The sequence below is a fragment of the Cinclus cinclus genome, chromosome 3, assembly GCF_963662255.1.
Source record: "Cinclus cinclus chromosome 3, bCinCin1.1, whole genome shotgun sequence".
In the NCBI taxonomy this organism is placed as follows: domain Eukaryota; kingdom Metazoa; phylum Chordata; class Aves; order Passeriformes; family Cinclidae; genus Cinclus; species Cinclus cinclus.
The window spans coordinates 77,934,372-77,951,133 of NC_085048.1; the positions used below are offsets into that span (position 1 = coordinate 77,934,372).

Genomic DNA, 16,762 nt, shown 5'->3' on the forward strand with positions numbered 1-16,762 from the left:
TAAAAATGTTTAACAATCCAGCTTTTAATCTAGAGCTCATCCTACCCAAGCATCAGCTCCCGAGGCTGACAGCATTGGTTGTAGCACAGGCGGGACACACTGCCGTGTATGCTGTGGTTTGCAATTTATTTGTTACGGAGGCAAATGGAGTTTTAAACTAATAATGAGCGTCAGAACAAAGGTCAGCTGCCCACTAAAAATGACCGGGTTTAGCTTTCTTAAAATAGTGCATCATTTTAAATGCAAGGTTTTTGGAACCAGATGCTGCCTCACCAGCTCTCTGGACTTTCTACTGCCCTCTACCCGCCGAGAGGAGACCGCCTCCGTCTCCTTTTCCAGAATTGTCGAAGCTCCGGCTCCGAAAACACATATACATTTATACATATCTCAAACTACTGCTTATTTGTAATCTCTTTACAGCGCCATGTTTTCCCTCAACTTGGGAGAAAAGGCAATTAGAGGTACAAGAGAAAGAAAGACTATAAGTTTGTCTCCGGCCTTTCATTGATTTATAGCATATATAAAAAAAACTTGGGAATTCTGATAGATAAAAACCTGAAGGGGAGTGAAGTCCTTTTGCATTTCATACCAATTCATCACCTCCCAAGACGGCCGGAAGCTGAAGTGACTTTGAGAGGAGCTCTACCGTGGGTATTTCCTTCCCCCCGTTGATGCTCCAGCAGGGGAAAGGACACCCCTTATCACTATATGCCGAGTAGGACAGGCAGAGAGATATTAAGTGACAGGAACAGGAAAGAAAACTTTATAGCAGATGATCAGTCTTTGTTGTTTCTTTACACAGGAGGGAATTCGGAACAGGATCATACATGCAGGACTGACCTCCGCCGATCTCCATCTGCTAAACTCTTCCCAAGTCCTTTATCAAGGAATTTTACTTGGGCATCAGTAGCTGATACAAGCCGTTAGCAACCCACTGGCACACTACGGAGAATTCGTAGAACCCCAAGGTTTAGGGTAAGAAAATTAAGAGCAAAACTTCTAAGCAGGAGTTTGTGGGGATTTCTAAGGAGGGAAGAAGACACGCTCGCAGATGGGACAGGCGGGCGGGCTGGAAGGGAAGGAGGGCGCACCGGCGCCTAAGACGTCTTAGGTGCGCCCTCCTTCCTTTCCCGCCGCCCACCGGGTACCCCCACCCCGGGGGATGGACGGAGGGACGGATGGATGCAGTCCCGCCGCCTCTCACCTTCGCAGACGCCCACTTCGTACTCGGTGATGGAGTCTCCGTTGAGCGGCGGTCGGATGACACAGCGCAAGCCCCGGTCGCAAGCTCCGTGCAGCCCGTAGACTCCCCCGCAGCTCTCGTTCCGCTGCCGAGCGCACATGAAACAGCAACCGCAGATCCCCAGCACGATGCTACCGGGGCAGCTCTTCGGTTCTTCGCATTTGGATTCGTCGCAGGGCAAGCAGACGAGAGCACGCGTCCCCGACTCGCCCAGCAGCAGGGCCAGCAGGAACAGCCACCCCGCGGCCGCCAGGTGCCAGCCGCCGTCTCCGCCCGGGCGTCTCCTCCCCGCCGAGACCGCTGCCAGGTACATCCCAGCCGCCGCAGCCCGGCCTGGGCCGGGGGGAGCCCCTCGGAAGCCCCCTCGCCGGGCGGCGGACCCGAGCGTGCCGCGGCTCCTTCCCGCCGCCCCCGCCTCCGGCCCCCCGAGGAAAGTTTCCTCTCTCGGCGGCGGCTGCGGCTTCAGCCAAACTTCTCCTCCGGGTGGCGGCTCCGCCCGCTGCCCCCTCCGGGAAGCGGCGTCCCTCAGTCCGTCCGTCCCTCGCCCGCCGGCTCCCGATCGCGCGGCGCCGTGCGTGCGAGCGGCTGCGAGCGCGGCTGCCGCGGCGGCTGGCTCCGTCCCCCGCGCGTCCCGAGTCCCGACTCGCCTCCTGCCTCCCTCTCGCCCCGCTCCAAGTGCGCCTTCTGCCCTGCCCCCATTGGGCGACGATCGCCTCCGCACCGCCCCGAGTGCCCGTCCGCGCCTCTCTCATTGGGCACTGCCGGGGCTGGCCCGCCCCCTTTCCTCCCGCGCCCCCCCAGCCCCAGATCCTGGGGCTGGAAGAGGCGCAGCGGAGGCGAGGAGCAGCCTGGGCCCCACAGCGGCCGCCGCCTCCGCCTCCCCCTGCACCTCCCCTCCCCCTCCCGGGGCTCCGGGCGCGGAGCGGAGCGGGGCGGCGGCGCCAGACCGCGGGGACGGGGCTGGCTGCGGCCCGGGGGACACCGGGGGCGGGGAAGGAGAGGGCCCCGCAAAGGGCGCAGCCCCAGCAGGGCGATGCTGCGGAGAGCCGTGAATGGGGCCTCGCCGTCCCCGGCCGTGGCGGCGAGAGCCTCCTCCTCTTCCTCTGCCCGCTCCCTCGAGGGGCGCGGGGATCCGGGACGGGGAGCGGCTCCGCGCCCTCTCAGCGCCACGGGAAAGGAGAGCCGGTCGCGCCCCGCCCCGTTTCGTTCCGTTCCGTCCCCGTAGCCGAGCTCCGGGGCGCGCCCAGGTGCCCCGCGGGTGCGGGTGAGCCGCGGCGAAGCCGCTCCACGGGGGCGGGAGGGGTTGTCCCGCTCCAGCGGCGGCGCAGCGCTATCCCGGGCCGCCCCTCCGCCCGCTCATAAACAAGCGGCGGTGCCGCCGCTCGCCCGCCGACCTCGGCACCAAAAAGCTGACCCCGGCCGCCCGGTGCTCTCCGTCGGCGCACGGGCAAAAGGCGCCCTCGGCTGCCGGCCGGTCTTCCCTAGCGAGCTGCTGCCGTCACTGCCCGGAGCCGGCCCGGCAGCCGCGGCCCTGCCGCCGCCCGGTGCGCTGGGGTTTCGCGGGCCGAGGACGGCCCGGAGCGGCTGCGGGAGGTGCCGTGGCGCTGGCCCTGCGAGGCCGGCAGGCGGCAGCGCTCGGCGCGGCGCGGCGCTCGCTCCGGCGGAGTGCGGCTGGCCGGAGCTGCCTGCCCCGAGCCGGGGTGAGGGGCGGCGGGAGGGAAACCAAGAGGAGCTGTGTTGCCGAAGGTCAAAATGCTGCTTTGTCGGCGGGCGGCAGCGACCGGGCGGAGTAGACGGCAGGAAACAGAAAGTAGTTGGCCGCACAGGACAGCCCCTCGGTATAATCTCAGAGCGGGACCTGCCGCTGCCGTGTCCTGCCCAGCCCAAGGTGCGATGGCAGCTTTGGGGACGATAGATCCCGCGGTCAGGAACGCCCGGAACTGGGGTAATTTAGAGTATGAAGCCACTGGCTCCGCAAAGTGGATTTTGTCAGCCGCAGGGTGCTGAGCCTGGGAATACTTGGGTTGCGTGTACCGGTGCCAACAGCTTGGGAATGAGGGTCTGGAACCTTAATAGAGATTATTGCAGAGAGGCCAAGGTATGGGTTCTACAGTTTCTCTAGTCCCGCACACGTGTCCACTTTGGCACAAACAGTTCTCATGTCAGCCGAGGAGTTGCTATGGAAGAGCAAAGCTCCAAACTTGGCAATGCAAAGTTGCCACCAGGAAGAGAGGACACTATAGTCTAAAGCTTTGTCAGCACTAGCATACCTTTGAGGCGAGTTTTAAAAGCACTGTAACTCACTGTTGTTGCCTCCAGCCTAAATACCTACTGTAGCAAAGATTCTCCATTGGTGATGGAAACAGTGCTACCATGTAACATGATGTTAAAAAATAAAGCATTTCCATATTTGTCTAAAAGAAAGTGTTTTCCACATTTGTCTATTTTTAAAAATAATAATGGCTTTGATGTAGCAGAATAACATTTTATTATGATCCATTCAGAATTTAAACTAAATTGTAGGAGATACTTTTCAAGAGCTACAGTGTGTTCACGAGTCTCAGTCGTTTGCAAGACATTGGTGTGTTTCTTAGTGAAACCCCATTATGGCAATAAAACACTTGATACAGCATACATTACATGGATTAGGCCCATTCAGCTGACATATCTCAACAACAAATGGACATACAGTGATTTACTGGGCAATAGTATATGAAGTAATACCACAATATATTTTTTTAACAGATTTAGAAAGTAAATTACAAACTGGTCTTGCTAAATGCACTGTGTTTTGGTGTAAACAAACCCAGTGTATACATTTGAGGGCAACTAAAAACCCTGTGTGTTCCCGAGTTCTGGAAAGCAGTAGGTCAGGGAAGCACACTGAAGGTCGTATTAGACAAGGCCTCAAACTCTGACTGTTACACAAATGAAAAATACTCTCTGGTGAAGCAACATACCAAGTAATAAGTTTTGTGCTGTTTCCTCAAAAATGCAAATTCTTCCCTCATCCTCAGTCCTCTCAGTTTGTCAGTTTGCCGAAGCACCTGCAGGGGTCAGAATACTTTTTATTCACCAGTAATTTTCACCAAAAAACCCGACTTGATTTGGATGAGAGTAGTTTGTAAAAACCTACTGTTTCCTACAACGTGGAAACACTGCTTTTTGGCCATGTATTTTACTGATGAGGTGCATGAACGAGTTTTGCCTTCCATGTATAGCATTGCTGAGATTGCTTTTTGAATGAGGCATACAGTTCCTACAACTATTTTTAAAACACAGTTCACAAACCTGAGATTGTGCAGAAAGGAATCACAACAGTGATTTTAGTGCTGGGGAGGATGCTGTACCATACAATACGTGGTCAGAGGCTTGAATTTAATAGGCTTAGTTCATCAAAAGATGAAAAGTGAACTGATTACAATGTATTAATCCCCTCATGTGAAAAAATGAACTGGTCTATGAAAAATACGTAGGTATTTTTCCAGGACTTATGTACATAGCCAGCATGGAAATCCCAGACATGTTGGATTGCATGCTCAGGCAGTTCAATATTTCCCAGACATGCCAGACCTACCCGTCATGTACTGTACTGATGTACTGTATATTCAACACACAAAGAATTCACTGGACCTACTGTGCCTGTTTGCTTGTGTGGGAATGAACAAAGAAGCTCTAGAAGCAGTACAAAAACAGATGAAGAGGAAAGCTATGGACAGCTTAGATAAGAATGTTGTAGGGCCCTGAGAAAAAGAGAGCAAACTTTTGAGCTGACTGCCAAGTGAGACGCTTCAGCTCTGAACAGGATTAGTACCCTGATTAATACACTGTTTATCCTGTGATAGCTGCATGTAAGAGAGGAAAATACAGAAATATGTATGGAAGAAGGACCAAAATTTAGGCTTCTTGTCTCCTTAGGTCTTACCCTTTAGGTACAAGTCATAAATTGTTCATGCTTATGCTCGTGTTTCCCTCTTTGGCTCCAGGAATCAAAAGACTTCATTGCACAGTGGCACAGATTCAACAAGAAAGGTAGAGAATTCTCTTGCCCCAAAACTGAGAGGAGTCCATAGGGACAATGAAGTACTCCTTGAAATCAGCAAATCTGATACCCGATGACTTTACAGGGAAAGTGAATATCCCTGCTTTCCCCAGCAAGAAGCAGTGGATCAATCTGTAAGATGGATCCTTACTGGGAAATTCACTTATCCCTGCTCTTACTGCTTCTTGATTTATTAAAGTTCTACTGATCCAAATAGCTTAGGAGTAAGTGGATTCAGCTACTGAAGTGAAACCCTGCTCCTTATTTCCCCTAGAAACAGGTTAGTAACTACTGCTAAATACAACTGTGGGAGGAAAAGAAGCATTCTGATAAACAGGCTGTAGCAGCTGAAATTTCCTGGGCTTGTTCTCCTGTAATGTTACTGTTGTATTGAAGCCACATCTTGGTTAGATGAAGCTGCAGCAGTAATTGAGTAGAGCTGTATATCTTTCTTGGTCATCATGGAATACGGAGCTTTTGGAAAACCACACAGTGATATGAGAAAACTACCATCCCCTTCACTGATTCCTCAGTTCTGTACTCACTACCCTTCTTTCTGGTAAATCTCCTCATGTGAAAAATACATGTTCAGTGTCAATTTCCTGTAAATCTGAAATTCACAATAGTGATAACTGAAATTATTTCATTTTATTACATGGTTGAAGACATTTAGACTACCAAAAATAAAAGCATCTCCCTCCCCCCCCCCCCCCCCCGCCCCAACACTAAATAAAAAATAAAAATATCCCCATTTCAATTCAAAAGGCTGTTTCCACTGTGCTGATATATGCTGGTAACTCCCTATATATCTCTGAATTTGGGAACACATGTGCTCTTAATACCAAAGTTGTATTTTTTTCCAACACAAATGTTTTGTTTCTATTCTGTACCTCATTGTGTCTTTGTTGCACATTAAATTTATTTTTTCATTCTTTAGTTCGTTAAGATCATTTATGTCTCCTTTGTAGCAGTCTCTTGACATAAACTCTTTCGTAAACAGGTTATACACATGAGCAATCTCTACTACCAGAAAAGAAAAAGGATCAAGATGAAATCTGCCACTAATACAAGCAGTGCTGAATCAGTCTAAACCACATGAGAGTAATTTCTCTCATCTTCACAGAAATATCACGGGCTTATTACATTAGTAGCTGCAAGGTGTTTCAAAATCCCAAAATTGAAAATGGTGGGAAATTGAGAAAGTGAATATAAGAGTTCATTTTAATACAAACAATCTGTGTATGAATTGTTTTGGACCAATTCATAACAAATAAATATCCCATCAGGAAGTCTCTAGGGTGTTTTTTAGACCTGCAAGTTTTTCCTCTCAGTTGAATCCTTAGCTTGGGACAGCTCAGTAGTTCAAAATTAAGTCTGGAATACTTAACAAGCAGGTTTGCAGCTTTTTTCTAATACATCTTTGATTCTTCATGTGGAACATAGAAGTAAAGTATCTGCTTTTTGGCCTCAGAGCAACTGCATAAGTAATTTAAAAATACAATTGCATGACAAATTTCCTTATTAATATTTTTTATCAAATTGAGAACCTATATATTAATAAAATTGTAAATAAATAAGCTATAAAGGAATAGAAATGGCAATTTACACGTGATAGTTCTTCACATTGCACTTAAGCCACTGAAACTGCATTCAACTGTGCATTCATTTTTTCAGACCTTAACATGCTAGAATATATAACTTAAAAATTGCAAAGTTAAGGAACTAGGGAGTCAATATCTATTTAAGGATATGTACAGAAACATATTGGGAGAAATAACTACTATACAGAGAAATGCAGTGCTGTATTTAAATTGATCACACTCAAGGTCACGTTGGATTTAGCTTCTTTAGCATGAAGAAAATATTTTTAACAAATAAGCATACTTAGCAAGGAAAGACAATTTGCTGTCAGTTTACAGAAGAAAAGTAGAAGTATTTTAAATTGGTATGTCATTCTAGGGATTATTTGCATTTTTATTACAGAAAATCTGGCCACCAGAAAAGTAGGTGGATTAGATCAACATCCACAATCCTCTTCATAGTGCTGCATACTGATAAGATTTAAAATGTTAGAATATAAATCTGAAAATACTGTGTTTATTTCACTGCAATCTGCCATGTATCAATAACTACAGTATAAAATAGATGAAATCAAATAGGATCAGGGATACACTGGATGTGAACTAGGGTTTGCCATAGCTAATCCCCTATATTAGTAGATCCATGGAAAGTTCATTGTATTCTAGTCAAGGTACTTCCTATTCTGAACACGTTTCAGCTCAAGGTTTTGAGCTCTTGAAGGGAAAGCAGGAAGGCTGAAGCAGGTGGGTACAGCCAAAGCTGGTGGGTAGCTGCTTATCAAGGTAAGCCAGAGCCCAGCTGTAATGCCTTCTATTTCAGTTCAAATTCATCAAAACTTGTCTGAGCTTGAAACTCTTCAAATGACTGATTCAAATAGGGGCAAAATTGCTTGTCCTCTGGTTTTTGGCTCAAATGTTGAAAAAGGAAAGAAAAAAAACAAACAAAAACAACCTGAAACCCAAACCTACCTCAAACCCCAGGAAGTATAGGATGAATGCAAGATGGTGTATGGGATCATTCCATGAGAATGAAATGGGGAAAAGAGAGATCTGGTGACAGTGGTGACTGCAGAGGGTGGGGACCAGGGAGGTGTGGAGCACACCAGCATGTTGGTGTCCTGCCAACACAACTCTCCTTCTCACAGGTGGGAGCTGGCTCATGTGGAGCCTTTCAGGAGTTTCTAGACTACTACGGATAGTCCATAACCCAGACAAGCCATCAGCAGCTGATTGAGAGGCAATTACAGCTGATCCTGCTTTACGGCAAGAAGGCTGTATAACCTGCTGTGAGTTTCCTGACAATGTTTCTATAATTTTTTCAGGCACCATTGAGTATTCTGGCTGGAACTCAGGGGGGCCAGAGGTTGTTACAACGATCTCAACTTGCCCCATTACTTAGCAAATTAAACCTGTTTTTGATGTCTTTATTAAAGCTGGATAGAAGCTTTCATTCCAAGAAATCACAGGAAATTTCCAATGTTTTTTCTAGCTCTTTCTAGATTTTAATGCTGCTAAATATAACTGGCCATAAAGCCACCTATCCCTACTGACTCAATTCCCTTCATGTCTATAATCGCCTTCTCAATTTCTGTCAATGATGATGTGGGTCAGCAAAAATGTTTAGGACAATGTGAAAGGCTGTTCTGATGACAGCAACTTAATGTATGCCAAATTACGAAATTTGTTTTCTGGGATCAACCAAGTATGTTGAGGGAATCAGATTTTGCTAGTTCATCCATTAATCCTAGGAAGATAATATTGCTTATGACAGTAAAGCAAAGACATTTTCCCAGATTAAATGTGTATTTCTATAAACTGTTTGAGCTTCTTTATTTATCTTGATGGATAGTTAGCAGACAGTCTATCTGCTCAGCTTTTTAATATCTTGGTTAGAACCACATACAGCTTAGATACCATTTGCAAAGTCTTTATGTCTAACGTTACTGGGGTATGGTTACAGTGAGAGAACAAGGTAGATTAGGTCAGCATTCATAACAGTTGTTTAGTCTGTGTTAGTTTTTGTAACATCTTAAGGCAAACCCCACAGATGACTGGGTTTTTTTCCAAGGATTTAGGCCTTACTTATTCATTACTAGGATATTTTTATGTTAGTATTTTCTTATTCATATCATGATATGAATAGGCCTTCCATGGCTGATTTCAGTATATTAGCAATATCTATTTGCTAATCCCTGTTTTTTTTTTCCCCTGTACATAACTAAAAATATGGTGATTCATATTCAAATTGCTAAGTACCCTGAGAGATGTTGCAAGTCTGGATTTTGTAGGCTTCAACAAATGTTAATACACTCGTTTGACATTAGGAGATACTCAATATCATGCAAGTTCATATACCTTTTCTTTCAGTGTGCAGGAAGACATGTTTAGTAGATTTCCTGGTCAGGCTTGGCTGCAAGAAGCAAATGAATGTAGCTGTATATCCAGTGCTTTGAACAGCACGTATCTGTTCAAGAGTGACCTTGGAATCTTAACTTTAGAGACTAGGATGGAAGGTAAGGAAACAAACAGGAAGATAAGATGACTTGCTTGTAACAGTGGCAGTAGTGCAGTTAGGATCTCCTGCTTCTCAAAACATTTCTGCCTCACAAATTACCATTTCACATGAAAAATTGTGGTGGGAGGAAACAAGCCCTGAGGAGAAGAGCAGTCTCAGCAATAAGAAAGATGGGAAGGAGGATGGTTTGATTATTTCAGACTCATATAGAACAGGCAGACAAGAAAGGTTTTCTCAAACCAGGGGGATAGATGGGTTGGATGGAGTTATGGGGATTCCTACCATTGGTAGGAACTTGCAATATAATAGCAGTTTCCTAGATGTTTCAAATTCTATTACTTCCTAATGATAAAAGAATAAAACCATAAGACACTATCAGTATTATTCTCCCAGTCTTTCCCTCTTAATATATCAGGGATGAATGCTAACAGCCAACTGTGCCATCCCTTTTAAATCAGAAGAGTTCTTCTCTCAATGTTCAGGTCATCATTGCTTTTGAGCTGAAGAAGACCCCCTTTCTAGGAAATGCCCTTTTTTTGGAATTATGTTAAAGCAACAATTCCCATCTCCTTTCCTAGTTAGTTGGTCTAGCCCCCACAGCTAGATTACAAAGATGATTACAGCCTTTTATAACCTGCTCCCACAGTAACTAGGTTCTAGAGCATGTAGGTAGATTTTAGTGTGCTTTAACTCATGATAGTGAGTTTAGTTATGAAAGACTTGGTAAAGTTTAATATAATTAATGCATTCTCTTGAGTGTTTGACTAGGTTTGATTTTTTTCTCCTTACTTTTTTATTATTAAAAATATGTTTTCTTCAGAAAATAAGATACAAAGCATTTAGGTTAGAAGTTTGAAAAAAAAAAAAAGAGTTAATCAACTCTCATAAGTTAATCTTTGAATTCTACCAGAAACACTGCTACAGGTTCCTGTCACCTTATGGCAGTGAAGCTGTTAGAGTTTTTGTACTTAGGAATAAGGAGAAAGATTTGCTGTTATGCTGTGTCTGCTTAACTCTTCACAGCCATTCAGAGCAGGTATTCTTTACTGTCCAGTTGATTTGGTTCTACAGGTGATTTTTCATTACTAGATTTGCAAGCAGAAAGCAGTCACACTTGTGATTATTGTAGAGGCTATATTCAGCTTTTTCACGTTCTGTCTCAGCAACAGTCCATCTTGGGGAAGTATAGCACTGTCACTATACTGATGTGCATTTTGGAAATGTTTTTCTCAGCCTTCAGCTGGATCTTGTGGTCAGCTCAAGACTAGAGTGGTGTTCCAGTCCTGTTGACATACTAGTCTTTGTATTAGATTTTATGAGGATAAAACCATTGATGCTATCACATGCTGAACAGAAAGAGGACAATAATTTGCAGTTCCCTTGACCTACATGAAAGAGACTCAGAACAGCTGGCAGTGGGATATAAAAAAGTCCACGTTCTCTCTACACAATTCTGTGTTTATGTCCAGCATTAAAGCAGGAAAAAAACATCTTGAATCACCTTCCTCTCCTTGGTCATGCAATATTACTTTCAGCAGATCAAGGTGTGCCAACACATTTTTTTCATAACATTTTCTTATGTCTCAGATTACAGAGAGAGTTTGGTGGGGTTTTTGTTTCTTTGCTTTGTTTTGTTTTGGTTTGGCTTTTTTTTTTTTGTTTGTTTTGTTTTCACTTATACAATAAAGTCTGGTCACTGATTCAGCTTAAGTGATGCAATTGGGTTTGGATCATGTTTTATAGAGAACCTTTTGGAATGAACACAACCAAACTTTACAAATGGATAATTCTTAATCTTCTAATTCTTAAAGTTCTGTGGGTATTCATTCTCAATATAACAATTCTGAGACACAAATTTAAAAATATGAAAATATAAGGAATATTTAATTATTTAGCTGAAGCTTATAAAGACTGTAATTATGCAATATGCAGTATTTCAAGTCCATCTAGGAATTTATATTACTAATTATTCCATAATACCTTTTACATTTTATATTTGTTATGAAGGGATTTTTTTTAATTTTACAAAATAGGCAAAGAAAACTAAAAATTATCAAATGTAATACTCTGTGGGCATTCAGCATTTTCTGCTAATCAATGAATTTTTCTAGATCACCCTGAATAATTCAAACAGACATCTTAGTTTGTATTGAATGCTTTGTCTTTTTGCTATTAAAATGGAATTTTTAGTAAGTGAGATTTAAAGCCTAAGAGTGACAAAAAGAGTTTGGTTTAAATATAACTGTCTGATGACCATATTTTTAGTAGAAAAATCTTAAATTGTCTAAATTCTAAAATCCCTTGAAGCTAACAATCCATTACAAGAACTTTATGCATGTGACTAAAATACATATCACCTAGTGAAGCTGGTAAAAATGTTTTAATTAACTTCATAAAGTTTTACCTAATAATTACTTATATGAAATACATGTAACTTTATTCAACTATGATTCTGATTTCTTTTTTTTTTTCCTTTCTTTTTTTTGGTGGGCACAGAAGAAATGTACAAATCTGGAATGCTAACTTTCCTTCTAAATCTAACTGCTTTCAGAATTTTTGTACATAAGTATTAATAATTTAGCTGGACTGTAACCATGACAATATTGATAGCATATGCAGTATAAATAGGAAACAAGACTACTTACCCAGGAAATGTCAACACATAGAAAATTAGCAGGATATTTGAAATTCTCAGACATGAACAAGCCATTAGTTACTAATAATGTATCTTATATTATAAGCTATTACAGGTTAATTTTTTAGTTGTTTTTTCCCTATTATACATTTGTCTATCAATAGTCTCAACCATTTAACAGTCGTGACATGTAAAAGGTTAAACTTGACAGTTGTCCTTTAGATTATATTGCTTTAAATGCCAAAGTGTGTCTTTCTATTTCAACCTTCTGTTGGGGAAAATATTAATTGAGGAATAGTGTTCACTATTCAGTGTGGAAATATTAGTTTAAATTGCAGCCATATTATCTGAAATTACTGTTTGGAGTTCAAATAAGAGCAATCAAGTGCTCTGTCTTTTGCAAAACTTCCCATTCATTCCAAAATACTATTTTATTTCTGCCTGTTTTCTCAGTTACTTTCCTGTTTTATTGTTCGCAGCTTTCATTCATTGGAATCAATACCAAGGTGCACTAGGGCTATAAAATTAGCTTTTTCAACAATTTGGGGACAGTGCAGACAATGGCTGTCACCTGTTGTGACATGTATTTCAGATGAGTGAGATGAAAGCTCAAGCTCTACCATGTGCTGGCAGTTTCTGTCAGGTGGGACAGGTTATTGATGACCTTTAATGCTGGATAAAACCTAAAGGAAATCAGAAACTGCCAATATGTTTGGTGAAGAGGGGCAGAGAAATGGTTAGTAGTCCCAGGCCTCCATTTAGGTATATTTTTCTGCTTATTTCGTAGCTACAATGTGTGCAGAACACTTCCTTTCTCTTTATTACTCTTGTAAGAACAGTAACAAAATCACCAGTACCTTTAAAAATAACGCTGAAGTGGCTGATGTTAATGTTAGCCAAGGGGCTGTTTCTATGTCTACATGTATTTGTAGATCTTCCTTCAGGATATATGAGGGTTAAAACTATATTATTAAAATATTCCAAATACAAAGACTGAAGAAGCAGCAATTACAAATAAATATAATCTCAACCTAACATAAGATAAACTTCTGTAGTCCACTAACTAATGCTGAACTTCTAGAATGGTGATTTTTTTTGTCAGAATTTCATTGTTAGTTTAATCTATGTGCTGCTTTCAATGCAGTTAGAGCCAGTGCTGGTGAAGGAAGGGAGTGGCAGTGGTGGAAGAGGAGGGCTGGACATTGTTGCATCCTTTGAGAAAGATGTGACAGGAAAGTTGGTACCTGGCAACTTTGTCCTGTTTGGGTAGTTGGGGTACCACTGGTCATAATCTCATCTGTCAGGTACTGGGACCTTTGGAGACAACACCTCCAAATCCGTATTTAGCTGGAATTCCACTAAGGACTTCCTCAGGCCTAAGGAAAGCATTACTAAATAGAAACAAAATTTCTCTGAGATACAGGTACGTATGCATGTGTAAAGCAATGAAATTTGGACATTTGGGGGAACTATCTGTAAGCTGCTTTTATATCTGCAAGACATGTTTCACCTCTGTGAATATTCAGCCTTGGTCTTCTTTAGCATTCTGGCTTCAATTCTCCTCTCCTCTCCTCTCCTCTCCTCTCCTCTCCTCTCCTCTCCTCTCCTCTCCTCTCCTCTCCTCTCCTCTCCTCTCCTCTCCTCTCCTCTCCTCTCCTCTCCTCTCCTCTCCTCTTTTTCTTTCTCTTTTTATTTTTTTTCATAAATGTGAACTGTTATGAAGAGATTTGTGATAGGCAGGTTTAAAAGCCCACATCTTCTACAGATTTCACAGAATCGCAGCTCTCTCTATTCACACAATCCTGTGAAATTGAATTTATAAAAACTCAGAAAAATATTTCTGTATTTTGGGTATTTAACAGAGCTAATTTCTTACTTGAATGAACTCTGTTATGTTATGTGTAAGTTCACCCAATGATTTTTGGAATTATTTGAAGTGCTGTCTAAAAGCGTAACTTCAGTAAAGAAACTGAGGCAATAGGCAAAGGATGTAGCAGTAAATGAGGGAAGAACAGTAGCTCAGAAGAGAGGCTGAAGGTAAGTTCCTATACACAGAATCCTCTGGCACCAAATACACACCACAAAAAAAGGGTAGAGAGTGAATATTGCCGCTTGGCAAAAGTGGTAGTTAATAGACTAAATTATCATTTTACATTAATTTACCCATATCACATCAGTCAACAAGAGCATATTCTGTCTGGGAAAAAATGACATTTTATGACATGCATTAAAACTGAGTATTAATTAAAATAATTTGTTCAAATACCACTTTTTGTATGAGGAACATTTTGTAACAGATAATATAATTAAATTATCCAGATTCTTGGAAATAGAAGCATATGTGCTCAACAGATGACGTTTTTAGCTCAAGTCTCTTCCTTCTATACCAAAGCAAACAACAGCAAATGTAGTAATAACATCTTTTCCAGTACAGGAGGTACAACAACAATGATAATACTGTGTCTCAGTGACCATTCACCTCCATCAGCAAAAATCAGCTGGAAATCTAAAGGATAATGTGACAATTTTTATACCCCAGCAAGGTAGATGAGAAAGCTGAGCATTTTTACATGTATCCAAGTGTGCTCTACACGATCACATGGATTCTTGACAAGCCAACCGTTATGAAATTCAGTCAGAAAACAGAAAATGAATTATTCAGCACAATATGAAAGAGTTTGTCTTTGAAGGGTGACACTTATTTCTGCTGCATTACACAAAGAATCTTGCTTGGGGGTGCAAAGAATCTGAGGCAATCTTGGTGGGTTTTTTCTGTTTATTTTTGGGTTTTGGTTTGTGGCAATTTTTTATTCAGCTGTCAAACTAATTACACAGACAATAAGGGCATTTGAATATTTTTATTTCTCGTAATCAAGATCAAAATCTGGAAAATTGAATGGAACCCAATTCGTCCACACTGGGGAAATCTAATTTTTGATTCTCCAAAGCTGATTTTTGGTAGCTTTTAGGCATCAGTTTGCCATTTAGGACACTAAAGTATTTTGGGCTTTAGGTACACATTGATAAAAGTCAGGGAGATGGAAAATTAGATTCCTAGTGGTATTACTGTCAGGGCTTTTCCTCATATCAGACAGCCTAGGAAGGGGGGAAAGTGTTAAGGAGATATTTTCTCTATCTGAGAGGACTTGAATCTGTATTATGTTCCTTCTTGAACAGTATGGCCACAGCACAGCACAGCACAGGTGACTGGGCAGACCCTCAGTCTCTTTAGGTAGGGTCACTTCCACTCTGCATTAAAGCACAACATTGAGCCCAGATGTTTCATCTTTTCCAGCCACCAACCACTATATTGTCTCTACATGTCTGTTTTTCTAATAGGCCTCTCAAAATGGACAGTATCAGCCACAGCACTGAGAAAGCCTCAGTCACAGTGAGGGGATGGTCCCATGCTTGAGTAACACTTGTTCAAAACTTCTTAAGAGGCTGGAGAGCAGCATGCATCTTTCTTTCTCATCTGGATGATGTAGGCCTTCTTTTTTTTGCCTTTTCTGTCACATACTTAAACAATATTATGTTGAAAAAATCCATTATGTAGATATGTCAATTACTACTTTTTGATATTTTAAAAATTATTCTGCTAATATTGCTTGGCAAATTCAAGCCAAACTAGTGACCGTTTTCTGTATTCTTTGGTGACATTCTCCCAAAATGTTAACATATAATTAACATATAATTAACATATAATGTCAGTTCCTATGCAGCAAAGCCACTACAAGAATTCTAAATACACTCTGAATGATATTAAACAGGACTTTAACAAAATATTACAGAAAGGTAAAAATAGAAGAAGGAACTCTATAAACAAAAAACCGTACTGCGTTACATTCCTACTATCCAGGGAAAGCTATTTCTATTTGAATACTTCAGAATTATTACATACAGAATAAATAAAAAATTCATAACACTTCATTTCTATTTCTGCTTTCTTAAGAAAAATAATCATTCAGATAATCTTCCTTGATATATTTGTTCCAAGTTATTCATAGACATGGTTAATTTATTTAATGAAGACTGATTTCTTGCTGTTTTGGTAATAATTTGATCCAGTTTCTCGACGGTATTCTCTTGTGGCAGTCAGGTCTCATTTACAGCAGTCTTGCTTTTCTTGAGATATTTTGGGTAAACCAAGCTGTAATGCAGTTTCCTAAACTCTGAGTGTCATGCTGTCCTCTTTAGCTCTTTGCAGGACATGGTGATCTTACAGAAAGAACTTTACCCAGAATTACTGCCACACAAGAAGAGTAAAATAGGAGTATGATTATAAATATTTTAAATTAAATACTACTGCCATAACTTTTCACATCTTCCCATCTGAAGATTTTTGTCCCAACTAATTTGGTCTCAGTAGAGTCAGTAGGATCAGCAACCAGTTGATGACTTTCTCTTAGAATAGACACCTCAAATGCTCATACTTAAAGCAAAAATAATTAATTTTCTTATATATGTATATGTAATTTTATATATGCTATTTAGTAGCAAGAGAGGGAGAACTTGATAATACAGTTTTTGGGAGAAGTAGATAAAAACTGCCTTTAGAAGACACAGTAGTTTTATGTCTGATTGCTGCTCCTGGACCCTGATGAATCCTGTGAGAGTCCCTAGGACTGGGCCCACTGATCATTCTGTGGAACACAACCCCTCTTTCTCCCTACAAGAACAATACAGTGGAAAATCTGCAAAGACTTTGCCGTGGAATTTCCATCCCCCCGAAGGATTTTCCAATACA

At 41.9% G+C, this 16,762-nt stretch overlaps 1 protein-coding gene across 1 annotated transcript in view; it reads right to left on the bottom strand.

The window, feature by feature from the left end:
- CRIM1 (cysteine rich transmembrane BMP regulator 1) overlaps positions 1-1,571 on the bottom strand; it is a 171,102-nt gene extending 169,531 nt beyond the window's left edge. The window contains exon 1 of the mRNA XM_062489193.1: positions 1,205-1,571. Within this exon, the coding sequence (XP_062345177.1) occupies positions 1,205-1,556 (352 nt within the window). The 5' untranslated portion in view covers positions 1,557-1,571. The remainder of the gene's footprint in view (positions 1-1,204) is intronic.
- Positions 1,572-16,762: the final 15,191 nt, after the last annotated feature.